The 21066-nt window shown below is 38.1% G+C and overlaps 1 protein-coding gene across 11 annotated transcripts in view; it reads right to left on the bottom strand.

Annotated features, from left to right (window-relative positions):
* The window catches only part of arhgef10la (Rho guanine nucleotide exchange factor (GEF) 10-like a), a 142135-nt gene that overhangs the window by 24860 nt on the left and 96209 nt on the right, over positions 1-21066 (bottom strand). For 10 of the 11 annotated variants that reach the window (XM_058790882.1, XM_058790883.1, XM_058790885.1 and 7 more), the window contains 3 exons: positions 6520-6606; positions 2358-2569; positions 448-605 (listed from right to left, as the gene is read on the bottom strand). In XM_058790882.1, the coding sequence (XP_058646865.1) occupies positions 448-605; positions 2358-2569; positions 6520-6606 (457 nt within the window). The remainder of the gene's footprint in view (positions 1-447; positions 606-2357; positions 2570-6519; positions 6607-21066) is intronic. The other variant, XM_058790886.1, reaches the window with a different exon arrangement.

Raw genomic sequence — 21066 nt, 5'->3', positions numbered from 1 at the left:
TAGTGAGAAAAAGGAAAGAGAAAACATACTGAATGTAACTGTCCATTTCTGTGCTAATGTGATAAAGAGAAAAAACACGCCTAATAGGGTAGAAATAACATAGACGTTTAAATCCGAAAGTGATTACCCACAATCCTAAACAAAAGGCAGCAATGTATGTAGAATAAATAAGCTTTGTTTTGCATAATGCATGAAAGCAAAAGAGAAACAACTATATAGAGCCTCGCGCAAATTATGAGGCCTTGAATTAAATGTGAAAAGTTTTGTTCACATAAAAAGACCAAGACACTATGATATCTGAACTGGGACATTAGAAGGGTCGTGGAAATGGAAAACAACTTGCATGACAGCTGGAAACTAACTTAGAAGTACAAGCTTCTCAGGTGTACTTAAAAGGCAGCATGAGCGTACAATATAATGAGACATCCAGCGTTATGCAACTCGTACCTCCGTGATGTCTCTCGTACACCATCAGCATTCCATCCCGCAGGCCAGCGAACAGGAAGTTCCCGGAATGTTTGAGACACAGAACTGGACAGCCCTCGGGGTTACGGAGAGTCACAAGACATTGGGCGGCTGTGTCCATACTGCCATAGACCAGAATGCTTTTGGAGATAAACATTGAAGGATATATAAGGACATCTATGCAGGAAGAAGTATAATTTTAAAATGAAGAAAGGAAAGCTATTGCCTTATTTCCACTGTTCATTTGCTTTGATATTGTGAAATGATTTTTTAAAAGGAGAAATTCTGTTCTCTGTAGCTAATCAGTCCCCTTAATTTGCATAAAGAATATCTCAGAATACCTATTGTTCTTCTCAACCTTCATAAATGATTTATCTTACTCAGAAAAATCGCAGTGTTTTTAAGAGAGAAAATTGTTTAATTTCTGCCAAAATGACTGCACCTCAAAAACTTTTCCACATACACTGTAAAATTTTTTTTTGTAAAAACGCTATGAAAAAAAAACAAACAAAAAAAAACTGTTAATAGGTTAACAGTAAGTTCCCGTACTATATACAGGGAAAAACCGTAAAAGATCTAACCAGACATTTAATGTAATTTTACAGTAAAATGCTGTTAATTGTACAGTTTTAAGAAGAAAAAAGAACAAATAAATGTATAATTTACAGTCAAAATCTGTAAACTGATATTCCCAGAATTCCCTGCGTGACACTCCACATTTGAAAGTATTTTGTTTAAATAATCATGTTTTTTTTAATAGTCTTTGTTATCAGTTATGCACATTTGGGCTTTATGTTACATCTTCTGTTGTTTAATGAATGTTTATTGCATTATTTAAGTATCATGTGTGTTACCATGATGGTGTTTTTTGTTTGCATGAATGACTCTCTGTGCACCTTCTATATATTAGTATATACTTCTGCTTGTGGTGAAGCTACTTGTTCTATTCTTCATGTGGCTCTCTCTTTTACCACCTGCATTATTATGGTGGTTGTCAGTATGTTAAAGGTACAAAACAGATTTTAATAGCAGTGTGCATTGTTTAATTTATTGGTTTACATTCAAATTTTCTTGTTTGTAAATTACAGTTTTATACTGTAAAATATACAGTTTTTGGCCGTAAATGTGTTTACAGTTTTTCTGTATGTTTTACAAAATTATTCCGGCAACCACATCTGCCAAAATTATTTTGTAAAAACTACAGAATTTTTTTTACAGTGTATCTACCCAAAGGTTTTTAGCAAAGTGTTAGTTTTAATATTACAAAGATGCATATATACCGCAAAAAGGTGCATCTACACAGATGGCATTAATGCGATTGCACATAAAATGTTAGGAAATTAATGAAGTCGACTATCGTTTATCCTTTTCATACAGAAATTGTTTTTCCATTAAATGACTTTGGAGCCTTTCTGATTAAAAGGCTTTTACCTTTCTTGTTTCCCCTATTGCTACACATGTGCTCAAAACAAACAACTATTAGGCTATTAGTCTTGGCTACCGCTTGGTTCTCACGGCCAAGTGAGCTGACAGGAAAATAAAGGAAGCATTGATGAGGCACTTAATTTACATAGAACCAAAGCAGCATCAATATCTTTGATGCTGAAGGCTTGGGTGAATCTAGTTTCCTCAGAGCAACCTTAATTTGGCTTTGTAGGTGCCTTTAGATATTTAACAGGTACTCTGATATTTTTAACTGAGGAACACAATACATATTTTTAAATAAAACAGTGTATACTGTAAAAAAACAAAAAAGCAAAACATGCTTAATTCAATGTGTTACTTGCTGTCTATACTAACTGTGAAATCTACTAGCAATTTCAGAGTGACAGCTGTTTTTTTTCATTGTATGCGTTAACCTTTTTCCATTTTTTCCACTGTGTACATATTACCTGCCATCATCAAGTCCCACACAGATAGTATTTCCAACTCCCGTGGAGTTGTGAGGGCCGGTTTCAGCGTCCTCTGAAGGGGTGGGCTCAGGCACATACTCCAAACATCTCACTCGAGCTCCCATCTGGAGGGATTTTACAGGCCGAGGTGTGGGTCTGTTCAAGGAGAAGATGTCCACCTGGCCTTGAGTGGAATCACCTCCACCGGCTACCTGCAAAAACAGAGCAAGGACACCTCTATTATAGGTAGTCATCCAACCAAAACCGCTCTCTCACATCCATGACTGTACAGGTAGGGAAAGAAAATAATAGAGGAAGGGAAGGGCTTTCTGTTTTTCTGCCACTTTCAACCATTCCCTCGGCTTTGTGCCTTCACTTCCAGTGCCAAGAACCACGCGGAGGAAATTTCAAAAGGCAGAAAACTCTTTCACTTCCTGTGTACTTTAATGTTTCCCAGCCCTGTTATTTTATTCCTGTCAATTTCAATTCCACAGTAACGGCAAAGTTAAAATCATACATCTCGTAAAAATCTAACCCAGTCTTTCGCTTGATAAAGTCTCTAAAATTCATACTTTATCACCCCTAATGCATTCCCAGCATCGGCTCGATAACTTCAAACATCTTTTTTTGAAACTCCAGGGATCTTTTCATCGCTGAAGCAGAGGAAAAGGTGGGGTGGAGAGATGTCTTTTGAAAGCCGCTGAGCTGTTTGACAATGGAGGGTTTCCTTTGGGTTGATGATTGATCGCCTTCTTAAGACAGAGACTGAGATGACAAACTCGATCCTTGGTGAAATTACATGTAGTTGACAGAATAAGACTTCAGCACAGTGCTGCTCATAAATCCATCCTCTGGTGCCTTGCCTCAACAATTGATCTAGGTTCTGCACCCATTCATTTTCCTAGCGAGTTGCTTTAAAATGCAGACTCTTGTAACACATTTGGATTGCATTGCATCATAAATTAATAATCCCCCAGTTCGTGAAAAATAGTGTTTGTCTTCGCATCCTGCTCACTCTCATGGCTACTCGTTCATGCATAATGCAATGAAAGCAACCCGCTCGCTATTAGAAATTAAACGAACTGATCAGCATCCCATCATGCCCACCACACAAATTGGCTCATCTCTCCTTGTGCGGCACTAAACTGCTCCAATTACAAAATCCATACAAAAAAAGCCTTAGAGAGGTGGTTTAACCGAGGGAGATAAAGGGGAAGAGTATTACAGAAAGTCTGCTGGCCTCATTATAAGTGGCCCTTGTTTAGGGGCCATCATTTATGATTACCTCAGGACACTGAGCGACTGGGGCTGGCCGAGTGGAGTGTAATCTCAACCAAAGAACGGGAAAACAACAGCAAAATGGGAGGGATGCTGCCGGACAGCAGAGATTAATTCTCATTTAGAGTCATGTTATGTGAGCAAAATGGCAGGGCTAAATATAGTCTTTAGCCTTACAGTTCCCCTCTAATTTGCATGCAATCATTTGTCTGATTTGTATCGCAGCGTACAATCTGGATGGCCAAGGTCTCATGGGCTGGGAAGAGCAAGGCAGAGCAAATAACGGCCTGTTGCAGCAGCGCAGTGGGAGATAGTGAGGGCTTATCTTCGGGCAAGAAGTTCGGAAAATAACTGAATCTCTCTGCGTTTTTCCTACTCAGCTGCAACCTCCAGCGGGCCCTTAATTCTCCCGCTTTCTCACACAGGCGCAAATCCATGTTCGCAAACTTGACGATGATCCACCCCTCCTTTTTCAATTCAATTCCTGCACAGACTAGGTGGAATTACAGTTCCCTGACAAACTCATCAGTACTTGTTTGGAGGAGTGGATATCTGGAATCGTGCCCTGGAGGCATCTCTGTTTTTTTGGCCGGAAAGCCATGAAAACCAGCCTTAGAGCCAAACCTCTGGACAACAGAGCATTAATTAGGCTGAAATTGACTAAGAGCCTAAAGGGAGCAAAGGTAGTCTGGGGAGAAAGACTTCATCTGTCTATTTGTACACACTGGACATATTCAACCACTTGCCTTTGACATCCTTTAACCAATGTTTTAGATTTGTTTGGATTTATAGTTATAGTTAGTTATAGAAAACTGTGAAAATTATGCTGTATGCACCATTCCGTATTGAGTTTTAAATTCCAATTCCAATTATTGGTGTGTCGTGTAAATAGACCTAAAGGAAGTAAAATTTAAATAGATGAAAATCTATATTCAGGCTAAAAGACAAAGACCTTAAACAGAAAACCTATATTTTCTTTCCATTTTGTTTAAAGCTCTTACTTTCAATTCCTAAAATTGCAATTTCTGTTCAGTCCGATTCCAAATCCACTGAAACATCCTGTGTAAAATTATGCATAACATTCCAAAAAAAGTACTACTTCTGCTACTAGCAGCACCAAAAGGCATATATCATTTCCAAACTGTTTTTGAAAAAAAAAAAAAAACTGTTGTTTTTTAAACAACATTTTACCCAAAAACATGGCATTGGCAAACAATAAAAAAAGCAACTACTTATTTTTATTATCACTAACCAACTAAATAAATAAAATCCCAGCAAGAGCACTGTGAACACACACACACAAATCAATAAATAAGCCTCAGTCTTAGAAGTGAAGAGGCTAAGGAAGAGTTAATTTGGTGGATGACTGGCTAGCTTACTGTCTTGGACTGATTAGAAACAATGTCATTATTTTGATCTGAGCCATGAGAAAAATCCCAGCAGCCCATCTTGAGTGATCTGATTACTGTCACTGCTCATTTGGAACGCTAGCAGTGAAAACTGCCTGTTGTGATATGATGATGTGCTATCACTGACTTATAAGTTGGGAAGTAGCAAACGACTGAATCATTTCCCCTCTTCTCACATCTATCAGTCCAGTCGAATTCACTGAGAAAATGACACCTGCTATAAGCGGAGATGTGTTGATTGCTTTAGGGGTTTCTTTAACCCTGCTATATAGGTTCGCACAGCTAGACTTTTGACTAGCAGTGTAAAGGCAGGTCCACATCGCAGCTTATTATAGTCATAATATGGCAACTTTAACAGTCTTCGACTTGGGTCCATCTGAAATAGCTGCAAACACATTAATAGACCTGTGTGGAGAAAAATGACTGTAAAACTATGGAAATATGAATTAGATCAATGATCATTTTTCCACAGTCCTTCAAAACCTAATAAATAATGATTATTTCACAGCCACAACTCAACAAAGCGAAGCAGTAATACCAGTTTACTTACTAATAAATGCCTTAAATAAACATCTGAGTATATTTTCAGCTTTAACTTGGTTAAATCAAATTACTATTTCTTCCCCAAAACCATTACCATGCCTGTTTGACTGCATTTCATCTTATAAGATGCAGCAGACCAAGCCTACATGCATTTATATATCTGAAAAAGAGGCAGAAATGCAAAACACAGCTCCGAAGCACAGAAACTAAGTTTACGAATGCTGTATAATAGCATATTTTAACACATTTAACAAGTAACACTGGCAGCCCCACTGAGACTAAATGGATGCACTGAGATAATATTTAAAAAGTGACCCCTATGATATAAGCTGCAGAGTGAGATTTAGATTTAGGATCAGATGTCGAGAAAATTATATTTTGGATATGCAATGCTGAGGATTTTTGGCACCAGAACGAGGTCCTAATCCGGCCAGATATAATATCCTACTGAATGTCTCCTTGTATCTTTTAAATCCACCCAAGTCCACCCTCAGTGCTCTTTAGAATACCCACAAAAACAATTAACTCAAAGACACAGGCAAGGGCGTCCTTTTGTGTCCAACCAAGGCTCGAATTGGATTTATCCCCCTGCTTTGGGGGATTATGTGATAAATTGCCCACTGCAGCAGTGGAGGGAGGAGAACGAGACTACTGTGCGAAACTTTTAAAGGTGATTTCACAGGGCTTGTTATGAAAACCTGTTTTATTTTGCAGAGAAAAGGTCTTTGCAGAATACAGGTTACGTCCACCATAAATTGATGGTAAATTAATGCTTGCCAGTTTTAAACAACATTCAGAATTAAGGCCTGTTTTGCATAACTGGGATTTAATGGTGAGTAATAATAATTAAAGTCTCTTCAATCTCTGATGTCACCGTTTCACTGTGGGTGTATGATAATATGTATATTTAATGTGCTTCTGTTTCTACTTACCCAGAGGTAGCCTTGAGGAAGTGAAGTACTCGCCGCCGAGAAACCAAGTAAAGCACATTGAACAGGACTGTGAAGCGCAGCCTCCAGCTATGAATAATAAAAGAAAAAAATTAAATCTTACCCAACGACTAGACCTGAGAACATGTTAATTTAATGCAATTATGAAACAAAAAATAACCAGTGTCAGCACTTTTAAAACAATTGTATATGTTGCTATAGCTCAAATATGGTTCAAATAATGCCAAAGTAATAGGTTTTAATTCTCAGGGAAGTTGTTTAGCTTGAATGCAGTGTAAGTTGCTTTGGATGTGTAAATAGTGAAAAATAAAATATACTAAAATGTATTTGAAATAAATTTATTTTGTGCTAAGTATACTACAAATACATTGACATCTTTATGTACTTAATAAAAATACCTTGCAATTGTACTTTTGGTATAATAAACAGGTATACTTAAAGTCTGCTAAATTTGAACATCTAATTTTGCACTTAATGCACTTTAATTGTGCGAAGGTAGTCCAACTAAAGATATACTGAAGTATATTTGATTGTGCTAAAGTGGAACTATTGCAAGTATACTTCAGGTACACTTTAAATATCTTGCATTTAAAGAATGATATTATTCAAAGATCATACAATCTTCATCAACAGTGACATTAAAACACATTTTATGTCTGTGGACGCCTCCAGGCCCCCCCGGTGCCATGGCAACCCATCAGATAACACTAGTTTTATTGCTCAAAGGAATGCAAATGGCCGAGCAACACTCACTTCATATAGGAAAAAGACATTATGCCATAAAATGGACTCTTCTCTAATTAATTCATAGAAAAACCTTTCTTTGAATGAGCACACATATCATTAAGTCATTGTGTATATTATTACTGTTTTTGTGTATTTTATACTGTTTTATGCATGCTTATAATAGATCACTAGTTAATATCACTCTGACTGTAACATGTTTGGTCTCTATCAATTCGTCTTCAGATGATCTAAGTGAGAGTGAATATTACATGTTGATACCTATGCAACATATCAGTGTCCTAAGAATCTTTAATAGTTTGTATAATAACTTTCAATCCAACCCCTTTGCAAATTACCATGCTCTCAGACAAAGGGCCATAAACCCCCCAGTATTTCCAAACTCCCGCTTGGAATTTCAGCCTTTCTCATTGGTCAAGCCCATCCTGAGAGGTGTGACTCTTCACAGACCTTAAAGAGCTCACGCACAGTTTTCTTGCGCACTCTCTTCTGCTAAAAATCCCGGACTGCTGCCCGTGTGGAGAGCCTGAGCCGGTGCCAGCGTGCCCGGTGGGCTCCAACATATCCCAGTCTTGCGGTTCTGTTAGATTCTAAAAGGATGTGAGCTAGAACTCTTCGGGACACTTAAGTTTTGCGCCAGACTTTGCGGCCTTGACTTTCCATTCAACCAAAGCTACGCGGACCTCAGAACAAGAATAACCTCTTTGGAATTCATCACTCTTCAACCCGGAAGAACGTGATCGCGAGTCCAAGACCTGAAACCATCAAGACTTTCCATCCGACACTGCATTCCAGACACACGTCAACAATCATGGAAGTGCAAGTATGGTACATCTAACTAAACGAAGCAGAGGTTTAGTATAAGTTATAGACCCCGTTCTAAATGGCGCTGATGGTTTAACTCAGGTGGTTAACTGACTCTTTCCATAACTGCATTCTGTTTTCTCTAATGGCTTCATTCATGCACTTTAGCTCCCCTTTTGTATATACGCGTGAGTGTATGTATGTTTGTTTGTTTGTTTAGATTAGTTATGTGTGTTAGCGTTTAGTTAATAAAAGTTGTGTGCACAAATTACACGAGTTTCTGGTTCTGCCTTGCAAATTAATGTCCCTTTACGATTCTGACCCTCGCTACATGCTCTAATGCATTAATACTTAAGAAAGTATTTTCTGTGGCCACGAAAATATCCTTTCTTAGAGTTGATTTGAACTTGCACTGAATGGTCGCTGGACGACCAGATAAGTTGATGGCAATTTAATTCTGCTACAGTTATCACTGTCAGCCGATATAAATAATTGTAATTAATCATAATTAATTGTAATTATTTATATACAATTCCCTTTTAAGCTAATTCGCTACATTTAAATATATTACTTTTTTACTTACTTGAAATAATAACATTTTAAACTTATTTTAAGGATGTTTAGCAAATATGGTTTAGCAGACAGGAAAACAAGACAAACATACTGATTAGGAAAATTATTTTCTGATTACAATGTAGCAATGTGGCTCACTTCAAGTGGTGGGTGGCATATTTACGGCGACCATAATGTTGCGTGATATCACGCCATATTAACAGACCACAAACAGCCGCTGTTTGGGAATGTTTGTATTTAATGTGAGAATGAAGGCTGGGAGAGATGGCAAAAAGCACATCTAATTTAATTAGGGAAAGAGAGGAGAGTTTGGTATCTATGAGAATTGAATATCTTTCATGTTGCCCCCAGTGGAAACTGGGCATCAACCGCTAGCTATTTCCAGCAGTCATTTCCCATTTTCCCCACTTTTTCAAAGTGCAAACATAAACAGGTCCAAAATAATGCTGGCGAAATGACAATTTCAATCAGCCGATAGCTCTGCCTCTCCCTTCGCCGAACGACTCCCTTCTTTTTTTCATTAGCACGCAGAGTTTCCTTTCCTCTTGCATATCTACCATTTATCCCATTTTTAAATCATTCATCCATCTGCGGTGACAAAAATGTCTAATTTGTAATTAAATGCCAGTCATGGCAGGAGCACATATGGCAGCCTGCGGGCTCAGAGCTCGGCTGGTGGAGGGAAGGGACAGACTGAGGCTTTCTGAGTCACTTGAGAACTGTTGCTCAGTGAGGAGCACAGGCAATCTTCACAGGTGGAGATTGCTTTGTCTTTGTCCATTCTCCAATGAATAGCAAGTGCATTTGCCTGAATATCTGCTTCAGCCACAGTCCCTAGGGGTCTAAGACACATGCTACATGATTCCCCAGCAACACATTTATTCTGGATTCTCGAACGGCACCTTGCAAGACTCCTGTCCACCTGCAGAGGTAATATACTGCTTCTGAAAACTGATTTAATCCGGCCCATCCTGAATGCTCTTTTTTTATGTATGGAATTTCAGACGTGCTTTGTGACCTGTGGCACCTCGTAATAGCCTGACAGAGTGAAGGGTTACTTTAATACCTATGGGTCTACGTTAATACAGTTATTATACAGTATGGGTGAAATCAAATGCATAAGATGCTAAGATTGTATTTAACTTCTGGTCTTTACTTTAAAATACTTTATAATACAAAATTATCGGTATAAGGTATCGTCAACATCAATCTCAGTTTGCTCAGCGAATATGGAATTTTAAAGAAAAAAAAATGAATTTAGACAATAATTACAAAAAAATATATAAATTATAATGATAAATTATATAATTAGTTACAGAATTATATAAACATACAAAATTATATTATTAATTATCAAATATTATTTGTGTGTATAATTAATAAATATGTATAATGTGCTTGTCAATGGTCACCAAAATTGTTTGCTTACCAACAATCTTCAAAACATCTTTTGTTTTCCAAATGGAAAAACATGAGGAAAAGATGACAGTTTTCATTTTTGGGTGAACTGTCCCTTTAAGAGTTCGGGGTAAGCCCTGTTATATTAATCATAATAGTGTCTGTCCATCATTCAAACTCAGTCCATGTTATCAATGGTTCACAGTCAGCAGCTCAACTCAAAATGGCTAAATAACCTGAGAGGCCATTTAATTAGCATCAGGATGCCTTATTCCACTAAGCCTCTCACTCAGATGCAGGTACAATGCAGGAGATCCCTAAGGGAGAAGGAGAGCGATCGTAGAGAGATTTGATGGAAGACTTGTGTTTGGGTGCTCGTCTGGGGAATGGGTACAAGGTGAGCTAATTAAAGAGAGATTTGTTGATGAAGAAGAGGTGGCCACAAGCTGCTGGCCACAGTGACCCACTGCTGGTGCACACCCACTGGTATCCACCCAACCCTTCTGGGTGATGGGCTGTATGCCAGCTCCAGGTGGTAGGTATCCTTTCCATAGGTCATGAACTCATCTGGAGGAAACCCATATTAGCTTCCCTTGCAGAGTCTATCCTGCCTGCAATATGTCCATATTTAATCCCGTAATCAAATGCACAATGATAGTGTCAACAGCATCCAGACAAACAAGAATTTTTATTTTTTTTAAAAGGTAGACATCTGATATAAACGAGGGAGAAGTTTTCAATGTTTTCAACCAAAAAGCAACACTAAAGACTTTTTCACTGGCCTTTATATGCGCAATAATCCCCAATCAACTCAATTATTATCATCATCAGCAGTCATCCAGCTTGAGGAGGTTTGGGGACGGAATCCTTAGAGCAAAACAAATGGAGTGGTATGCTTTTAGGTTATTTTCTGTGACAGTAATCAAATCCCTACTCTACCTGTGCTTTGTTCAATGCATTTTAGATGTGATGAATGTTACACAAAAGAACATACATCCTCCCTCCCAGAGTTAATAAGTAATTATGCAAGTTTTGGTCTCCCTTTATGACTCATAAAGGGACCACATCTCAAATAAAAAGGACAAATTTGTAGAGATGGTTAATTAAATATTTTTTTCCTTCTAAGCATGATATCTGAACACATTATAAAATGTAGCTTTGAAATGGCAAAATATATTATGCATTGTGATCACAATGACGATACAAATATTATACAATTATAAAAACTCAAATTCACAATTAAAAATCTTATGTTTACCAAGGCATTGTTAGTTTGATCAAAAATACAGTATATTACTACAATTTAAAACTATTTTCTGTAAACACTTGCACTGCCTAATATTTAACTGCATACTCATAATGTTTATGCTAATCCATAACTAAGGAAGAACATGACGCAGACAAAATTGGGTGCAGATAAGGAAAACAAACTAAGACTAGTTTACAAAAGTAGGTTTTGCAAATCTAATATAGTGGAAATAAAAGACATCTGAGGTCTCCCTAAAGTCTCTATGATCCTACAAACACAATGACCTATAACAACACTAATAGGAGATTCACTGATTCAGTTTAGTTAAATCCTTTGGGTAGAATTTAACATTTTGAAATGTCCTTTTCAGCGTTTCTAGCATTGACCGTTTATTCAGTATGTTTAGGTTTTAAGCCATAAAAACGTACGACAAATTAGCGATTGTATTAATGACGCAAAAACAGTACACAGTATCTGTACATAGTATATACGTAACTCCACCACACATATTGCAACACTAAGCTGGGGCTCTACAGCACTATCATTAAATAAACTATGGTTAGCATTTAATCTGCAAAGTTTGGTTAACATTGAGTGCAGCAGACCGAATAAAAAGTCTAGTCTGAGTCACTACAGCAAAGCGGCACTCCACTCCGATGAAAGAAATCTCCAATCCTCCTGACAACAGCATCACAGGCAGCTCCCACACTCTAACAAACACTAATAGAACTCTTCTGTTGGTTATTAACTGATAATTGCCAGGCTTCAAGGTCCTCTTTACCACTTCTTCTTCACTCTTAGCCTCAAGGTAGAAGCAGGGAGAGCCAAGATAGTGAAATGAAAGATGCTAACCTGATTGCAGCTTGAGAAGCAAACTGCATTTGTATTTGTTTGACACAGGTTAAATCAGTGCTAGTCCAGGGCTCATGCTGTATCATAGCATTCCCGCTAATCCTCGTGGTGTGGAGGAGAGCTGCAGATACCGGGAACCCAGAGAAAAGCTGCATAATGCAAGGCTGACATGAGTACGTTTAACATTCTGCTACATCGCAGGATTAGGAAGAGGGAAGAGGGAAACGGGAGTGGATTAGCCTATAGGAATTCAATACACGTGGGGAAAAGGACTGGTGACAGGGTGGCAGGACTGAAGAGCTAGAGAGGTTGTGGCAGTTTAGCCCTCAATGTGACTAAATTAGTATAAATCGCCCAAGTCCCTCCCTCTGAAACAATCGTGCTGCTTCATAGGCAATGACAATACCCCTGTTTGCCAGTTGTTTTCCAATATCCCTTGGTCACTAATGCAGATGGACGACAGGATCAAAGCTGAAATGAGCTGCAAGAGTTACGATTTCATGAGCTGGATGAAATCCAATCATTTAAATTTCACGGACCAAGATAAGCAAAGATCAAAGTGTCAACCTGCTGTGCTATCTGTTATGCATTTTGCATAGAATATTTAGAGTAATGTGAGCAGAAGTATAAGTTTTCAGTTAGACCTCTCAAATTTTAGCCCTCCAGTTACTTGGTGTCGGGTTCATGAGCTGGATCATGGCCTGTGGTCAAACATATGGCTGAGCTATTGAATAACATACGCAAATCGCAAAGAACTGTTCACCTCATGTTAATGTTAATCATGTTATCATTTTCTCTCTCTCACGTTGTTCCAAACCTGTATCCCCCACACACACACACACTTTTTTTATTTTGATGAATAATTTGGCCATTTTTTTTCATATAATGGAAGTAATTGAAGACATGGTCTGTCAAGCTCCAAAAAAGCAAAATAATTTGAAAAAGAAAGAAAAAAATAAATCTTAATACCTGCCCTAGCTCTCTTTTGGAACATTCATGAGGGAAGTGACTCAGTTCAAGTCTTTTCAATGAATCACTTGATCCAGTTCACAAAACTAAATAATTTGTTCCCAAATCTGATGGATCTGGTTCTTGTGTTCAACCCAATGATTGACTCAATGATTCATTTGTGGTGGTTAACAGCCTGTGGGGGAAGAATAATGTCCAAAGATTCAGTTTGTTCAATTGCTACAGTATCATATGGCTTCAGAGGACTTCAGAAGGCAATATGTCTTTAAAGTGTTTACAGGTTGTTTTGGAGCTTTACAGCCCAAATTCAAACTGAATATTTAATAACAAAGCATTTCAAAATTCTACATAAAAAGAAATGTATTCTAGTTTGGAACAACATGAGGGTGAGTAAAATTATGTCAGTATAATTATCGTTATCAATTATCAAAGTTAACAATTTGTGGGTGAACTATTCTTTTAACCAAGACGCTCTGTTTCTGGTGACAACTGATGGAAATTTCACATCAATGCTACGCAGGATAGCGTTGCGAGTCATTTAGCATATCAGTGTACCACAGTACCATCTGACATTGGCAGGACATCACTAAACAACATTCATATTCATGTGGGCATTGATATTTCCCTCCTTATGTCCTGCTCAGTCACTCTGCACTTTGTGATGCATCCAGCTAATGCAATGAGAATCCAACACGTCTCTTCATCCCCCTTGGCACAACTTCTCTGACACAGCGCGACAATTCCAGAGTCGTTGAGATGAAAGCGATGGACTGTCCTGCAAATAATGGGTTTGAAAATACGAGTAGAAGCCAAGTTGTCTGGAGAATATAAAGCCTCTGAATCTCTCTGTCTCCATATCTATCTCTGCCTTTCTCTCTCTACCAAGCAGAACACGTGCACAGGGAAAAGTGGTGAGCCACCACAATCTCCACCAGCCCTCGGGATCTAATTGGAGGATGCCATTGCAAGGGACCACAGAGGGGTGTGACGGGAGGGTATCTTTAATCCCTTTGATCAGATGACATGGAACACAGAACAAAAGGTCCTCAAATCCCTACTGCGCTGAGCGGCAGGCACTGTCACCAAGCTGCCATGCTGGCTCAAGGACGTATCCCAGGCTTTAAGCTCCACTTTTAAACACCCCTTTATCCTGCACAGCTGTGCCCCCAGAAAAACTGCTTAAAATTCTCTGAATGATCATAATAATTACAAGAAACAGCTACTAATCAGGTGCTGACAAGGGAGTGGTAACGTTAGATAACCAAATCTCCTGCTTCACTTTCAATTCCAGTACTCTTCGCCTTATAAGCCTTGGGGGACAGGTAAGGTGGAGACGAATCCACATTAATGGCGGTGGAATGCTAATGAACCACATTTAAGCAGAAGACACAATGATCCAGGTTGCTTCGGGTTCTCCGCGGAGGCCAAGTTTACACTGCAGCGAGCATGCAAAGCGCTTTAATGTTGATGTGCGAGTGCGACCGCTGTTTAATTTGCAATGGCCCATGTGGGGTGCTCGGTTGAAGAAGACTGACAGCACAATTAGCTGAGAAAAAGGCAATTCAAAGAAATACGAATACCAGATTTACTCCAAGATTGAGGCGGTTTTGTTTCCTCTCATTAAACTATTGCTCTCAAAACATTCCTATATTCCACTGAAAGTATATCACAGGAAGCATTGACGTTTAAATTAGCACATTTTGTGCCTGCTAAGCTTCGCTCCTTGTGGTTATATTAGTCCCTGCCCTTGATTTTCCCCATAAAAACAGGGGGCGTGAGGAAACAGGGTGGAGGACAAGACAGTGACTGCTTGTTTTAAAGGCTCTGTTAGAGCACTGATGATTTCCAATAATTAGCACGTAACTGTCAAAGCTACAGATCAACCCTTTACAGATGACCTCGCTCTCAGACTGTGCTGCAATGCCACCTCCAGCACAAGAAGAACAGATCCACACTGCCCTCTACTGCTGGATAAAGTCAACAATATGGATGCCACGTCAAACCTCTGTGGTGTCAAACAGGAAAATCTGACATATGGTTAAGGAAACATCTCATCCACTGGTATTATTCTGCAGAGAATAGAGGTATAGTTATTCAAAACTGAAAAATTTGTCATTTTATTCCAAACATGTTTTCACTGTTGGGGACTCAAGCCCCTGCCCTTTTTCAAAATTATTCAAAATTGCCCCTCCCAGACAAATAGCAATGATATTGTAGTCAATAAAACAAAATGCATTTGAATTATAATTAACATGACAATGTGTACAAAATGGTAACTAATCGCTCAAAAGTCGGAAAATTCCTGTTCATTTTATGTGTCAAATCTGAGGCGTTGCTATGGGTTGCGTGACTGATATTCCACAGTCTGTTCGGAAACCTAGGCTCTCAAGCCATATATGGTTCTTTCAGTGAGTGGGTCGACGGAAGGAAAAAAATAAACCAAACAGTCGATTTAATTAAAAATCCATATACTATATATTTTAGAATATTACATAATTCATCAATGCCCGTTTGTCATGTATAATACATCAACCAATCATGATCTGGCACAAGTTCAAATTTCATTGGACAATAATGTGAAGTGGAGCAGTCATTTTCTGTTCTTATTCATAAATCGATTGAAAATTACATGGGAGAGACGAGCTTATGTGTGAAGCGATCTGGATCTGCGGTTTGTCTCATTTTATAAATCAAATTACATCGCTGAGAAAATGGATGCTAAATGACTACAAAAGCATGCGTGCAGTGCCAAAAGTTGCAATAATGGCAATCAGTATTCAATTCACTTACATTTATGTATGATGCACCATTTACTATTTGATTAAACTATCATAGTTAATGAAGCCCATGTGCCACCTACAGGTCTATTATGTGAAGTGTAGGCTGGCGAAATGCTCGTCTTACCATGTCTTATGCTCATCAAGCCTGCATTTATTTGATCAAAAATACAGAAAAAAACTGTAATATTGTGAAATATTATTAAAATTTAAAATAATGTTTATCTATTTCAATATACTTTAAAATATCATTTATTTCTGTGATGCAAAGCTGAATATTCAGCATCATTACTCCAGTCGTCAGTGCATGATCCTTCAGAAATCATTCTAATATGCTGATTTATTATCAATATTGGAAACAGCTGTGCTGCTTTATTTATTTATTTATTTTACTTTTTATTTATTTTTTTGGAACCTGTGATACTTTTTTGGGCTTCATTGATAAATAAAAAAATAAACAGAACAGCATTTATTCAAAATAGAGATGTTTTCTAACAATATCAATATTTACTATCACTGTTTCTATCAATTTAGCAAATCTTTGCTGAATGAAAACTAATTTCTTTAAAAAAATTAAAAAAATTAAAAATACTGGCCTCAAGCTTTTCAACGTATATTGTTACAAAATGTATATTTTAAATAAATGCTGTGCTTTTTTTTTTTTATTTTTATTTTATTAATCAAAGAATCCTGAAAAAATTATCATAGGTTTCCAACACTGATAATAAATCAGAATTGCATAAAATGTATTTTAAAGTATATTAAATATTTGATCAAATAAATGCAGGCTTGATGACCATAAGTGACTTTTTGCAAAGGAACTCTCTGCATGTCCCTGGTCCATTCAATGAAAGGTAGTGGCTTCCAAAAGGACATTGGGTCCTCTCATTGTATGGACAAAAAACAAAAGGATGAGTACAAGGTGACACAATTTTCATTTTGCTAGGTTAACTATCACTTTAACAAGATAAAAGGAGCCTTTTCTGTCTGTTTTGCAATACCCCTCAAATACACTAGAGATAATTTTACTGTCGATGCTCTGAGTAAAAAGGCATTTTTGGTGTCGCTTACTACACCACATTTCTTTATCTCCTAATAAGCCCTAAGTCCTCTATTTACACCATTTCTGATGGCCTTGCGATATCTCAAGTTCACCTGAGATATCATTACAATCTAATATGGCTCTCATGACTGGAGGGGAAAACAAATGGGCTATAGCACAAAGCCAGAAAGGCATCCGGGCTTATTACCGAATTGGCCTTTCGTAGAACAAGATCTCCACACAGATGCTATGATAGCCTTGCTGCCATGGGCTATTCACATAGCATAATGTGGTAAATCCTGGTCACAACCCTGAGGCGAGCCCATAACAGATATGTCACTGTGCTAGTGGGCTGTTTGCTGCATACTGCGGTGCACTGAAAAACCCTGGGCTGCTCGCAAGAGCCTACCTGGACGGTTATGACCATAAGAAATAATGATAAGGCAGGGGAAAATTTATGGTCAGCCAGTCAAGAAGCTTCTAGTGATGAGACCATATGAACTGTCCCAAGACAAGACTCAAGGTGGATGAGGAAACATTAAAGGGACTGTTCATCTAAAAATGAACAGTCATTTTTGGGTGAACTAACACTTTAACTCAAATAAAATATGGCAACATTATTGACACTGAAGTCACTAGTTCTTGCATGTCCCGTAAACAAACAGATTTTATGATTTTTGAAAAATGTCTCAGTGGTTTTTGTCCATACAATGAAAGTCCAGTGTTGCCCTGTACCCCATTGACTTGCGCCATTCAAAATATTCTTCAAATATTTGTGTTGTACAGAAGAAATTAAGTCATACAGGTTTGGAACAACATGAAGTCATGAAACTGATAGAATTCATTTTGGGTGAATTATGTCTTTAAATTTTAGTTTCTTCTGTTAAAATATTATTCCTGTCAAGAGCGACACTCGTTACTTTTGAAAGTTGTACTGTTAAACACCAGACATGACCAAAGTCACCGTCAGAAGAAAAGATTTTGAGACTTTTTGTCACATCCTGTCACCAAACTTCGCAATGGACAGTGACAAGCTCCAGTTGCATCTCGGGAGCTTCCGCCGAGTGCAGCGATTTGCAGCCTTGACCGAGACGGCGAGTTTATATCATCATTTATGACAGGTCCTCTGTGATCTTGACAGAGAAAAGGAAATCAGATTTACACTTTCTGTCCAACATAATCCAAATGCGTTGAGGGCCCAATGCATTCTCCCTGCTTGAACTCTGCAGAGGAACAAGTGACAGATTAGGGCAAAGCTATTTGAGTAAAAAAAACAAAAGGGCTCTTAATTAATTACACTGATCCTTGGAGATGAAGAGGCAGATGAAGTGGAGGTTAAGCTATCAGCAATTAATAGCAAAGCCTCGATGAAGCCTCCTGGATTTAGCTGTAAGTCGGGTTATGGGTTTTAAAATGCAGCTCAACGTACTGTATACGTGTTTGTATTTGCTTGTAGGATATATTGCAGCATAGGAGAGAAAGTGTCACAGCAGTCCAGCGGAGATGTGAAGGAAAAAGCTTTTAATCCATGCTGTGGCGTCTGTTCTTCACAGACGAGGAGGAAGATGAAATGCAGAACTCACAGAGGGATAGAAAGGAAGCAGAGAGGGAAAAAACGCAAGCCTCATATATGCACAGAAAAGATTGCAGAAGGCATAACCTCATCTGATTTCATGGGTAAAAAAATCCATGCTGACAAAAAACAAAGGAGAAAAAAGTAGAATCAACAGAGGGCTGCCATGTAAGGGGAAGGGCACCTTTCTCCAAGACATTTCTGATCTATATTTCATGTGCTTCCTGTCTTGGTCTCATGGGTTGAGCATCAGCTTGAGATGTAAGTTTTATCTTTTTTCTTCCTCTTCCCGCTGTAACCGTTTCAAGTCATTGGTGTCATATATCAGTCCCTCTCCAAATGGTGCTATAAATAGACTCCATCCACACATTCACTATAGCAAGAGATGTCATAGTGCCATCTCGTCAGCAGTCAACAGTCAATCATGGAGTTCTGCAGCCATCATATTAGTTATGGACTACAATTGGTTCACTCTCAAGCAACAGTACACTAGCAGTACTGATGGAACGTAGACAGGAAACAAAACCAGTACATCCAGACCATGTTAGAACTTACTGTAAAACAAGCAAAACTCATATACAGGATATCAACCCTCATCTGAAGGGTGCAACCCAAGTGGGAAATTCACTGTTTGCCCACCAACCACAGTGGCAGCTGAATTTTTCCATTTGTTTTCCCATTTATACAATATAAAAAATAAGTTTAAAATAGTAAATACATAACATAGAATATATTTTCATACATAAGCATTGAATCAACAGAAAAATTTACTGTGGAAGAATGCACCGTTACAATTACGATGATGTAAACTGATTATAATTGAATTTGCCATGACAATGCTTTTAAATTAAAATAACATAAAAGGATACAAACTGTTTGCAAATGTATTCTACACTTCACAGGCACAACACGTGGCCAGCAAATTGGAAGAATCTACATGCAAACAAACCAACGATGGTTTGTGCTTAAGATCAGTGATGCGTTAAGCTTATTTCTTGAGGCCCGAAAGCTGCTTTTTAAAAACCTGAGTGGCTATTGACAATCAAAACACAACCATGAGTGACAAAAACAGCTTTTAAACTGCAAAAAACTTCAAACTAAGTTAAGTATACTGGGCACATATCGGCAACAATAGGCTAGAGAAGGCCCTAGATTCTAGTAAGTACACTTCATTGGACAGAACCATGACATGGGTTTAAGTACTATGAAAGAGATTTAGAAAACATTTCTCTATTTTCCCCCCTTGTGTTAATCCCAAAAAGGAAAACAGCCAAACCTGATACATCCAAAAAATCCTTTTTCCAGCTTGTCTTCCCACACTTCAAAGCACCCGGTATGGAATCTCCACGGTATTAAAAAACACTCTCAAATAAGAGCCATCTTCTCTCCATCCTAATGCTTCATCGGGAAACAGATTTTGTTTCTTTCTCTTCCCACGAGACCTCTTTATACTTCTCGGTACTTCTAGCATACAGTTTTTACAGCTGAAGTAGATTTTTTAGAGCAGGGTTTTTAGCACGTTAAGGTTTCTGCATTATCCATGTGAACGCTACCGTGTTGGAAAACGTAATAAAACCAAACTCCAAATCTCCAGGAATGCACAATTAGAACACATGCTAGCCTGAATGCAAGCTCGTATCTGGCTTGTGTTGTTTGCCAATCCCATTACAACCTTTTCATGACCTTGATATCTCTCAACTATCCAAATGAAAAAACAAAATGGAGAGCTGAAGGATACAAACATGAAGATGGATATATTTTCTGACTGGCTAAGATGACATAATTTGACATGGAGCTCAAACAAGGAAAGTTTTACCTTACCTAATATAGAACCAGAAAATCTGAGCATATCACACCGGTCCTCAGGTCCTTACACTGGCTTCCAGTTACATTTTAGGATTGATTTTAAAAGTACTTTTACTCGTTTATAAATCACTCAATGGCCTAGGACCTAAATACATTGCAGATATGCTCACTGAATATAAACCTAACAGACCACTCAGATCATTAGGATCGAGTCAGTTAGAAATAGCAAGGGTTCACACAAAACAAGGGGAGTCCGTTTTCAGCTATTATGCCACCCACAGTTGGAACCAGCTTCCAGAAGAGATCAGATGAGCTAAAACATTAGCCACATTTAAATCCAGACTCAAAACTCATCTGTTTAGCTGCGCATTTGTTGAATGAGCACTGTGCTACATCCGAACTGGCTGCACTGTATTTTATGTATAATCATTTTTAACTGTTCTACATTCATTTTAAATCAATTTTTAAATCATCTTAAATGTTTTTCAATTTCTGGTTTTATTGTTGTCATTATTTTACTTGCTTTTATGTAAAGCACTTTGAATTACCATTGTGTATGAAATGTGCTATATAAATAAACTTGCCTTGGCTTGCCTTATAATACAGGTTAGGCCTCGATAAATGCAAGTGTATGCATTTGAACAGAACAGCCCTTGACTTTGTATTGCATTTCAGGAACAACGAGTGCCTGTTTGTTTGGCATTACAGGATTTTTGCAAGGCTTAGAAGTGGGTCAGATATT

This window comes from Onychostoma macrolepis, chromosome 11, assembly GCF_012432095.1.
Source record: "Onychostoma macrolepis isolate SWU-2019 chromosome 11, ASM1243209v1, whole genome shotgun sequence".
Taxonomy (NCBI): Eukaryota; Metazoa; Chordata; class Actinopteri; order Cypriniformes; family Cyprinidae; genus Onychostoma; species Onychostoma macrolepis.
This window is presented reverse-complemented; position numbering and strand designations above follow the sequence as displayed.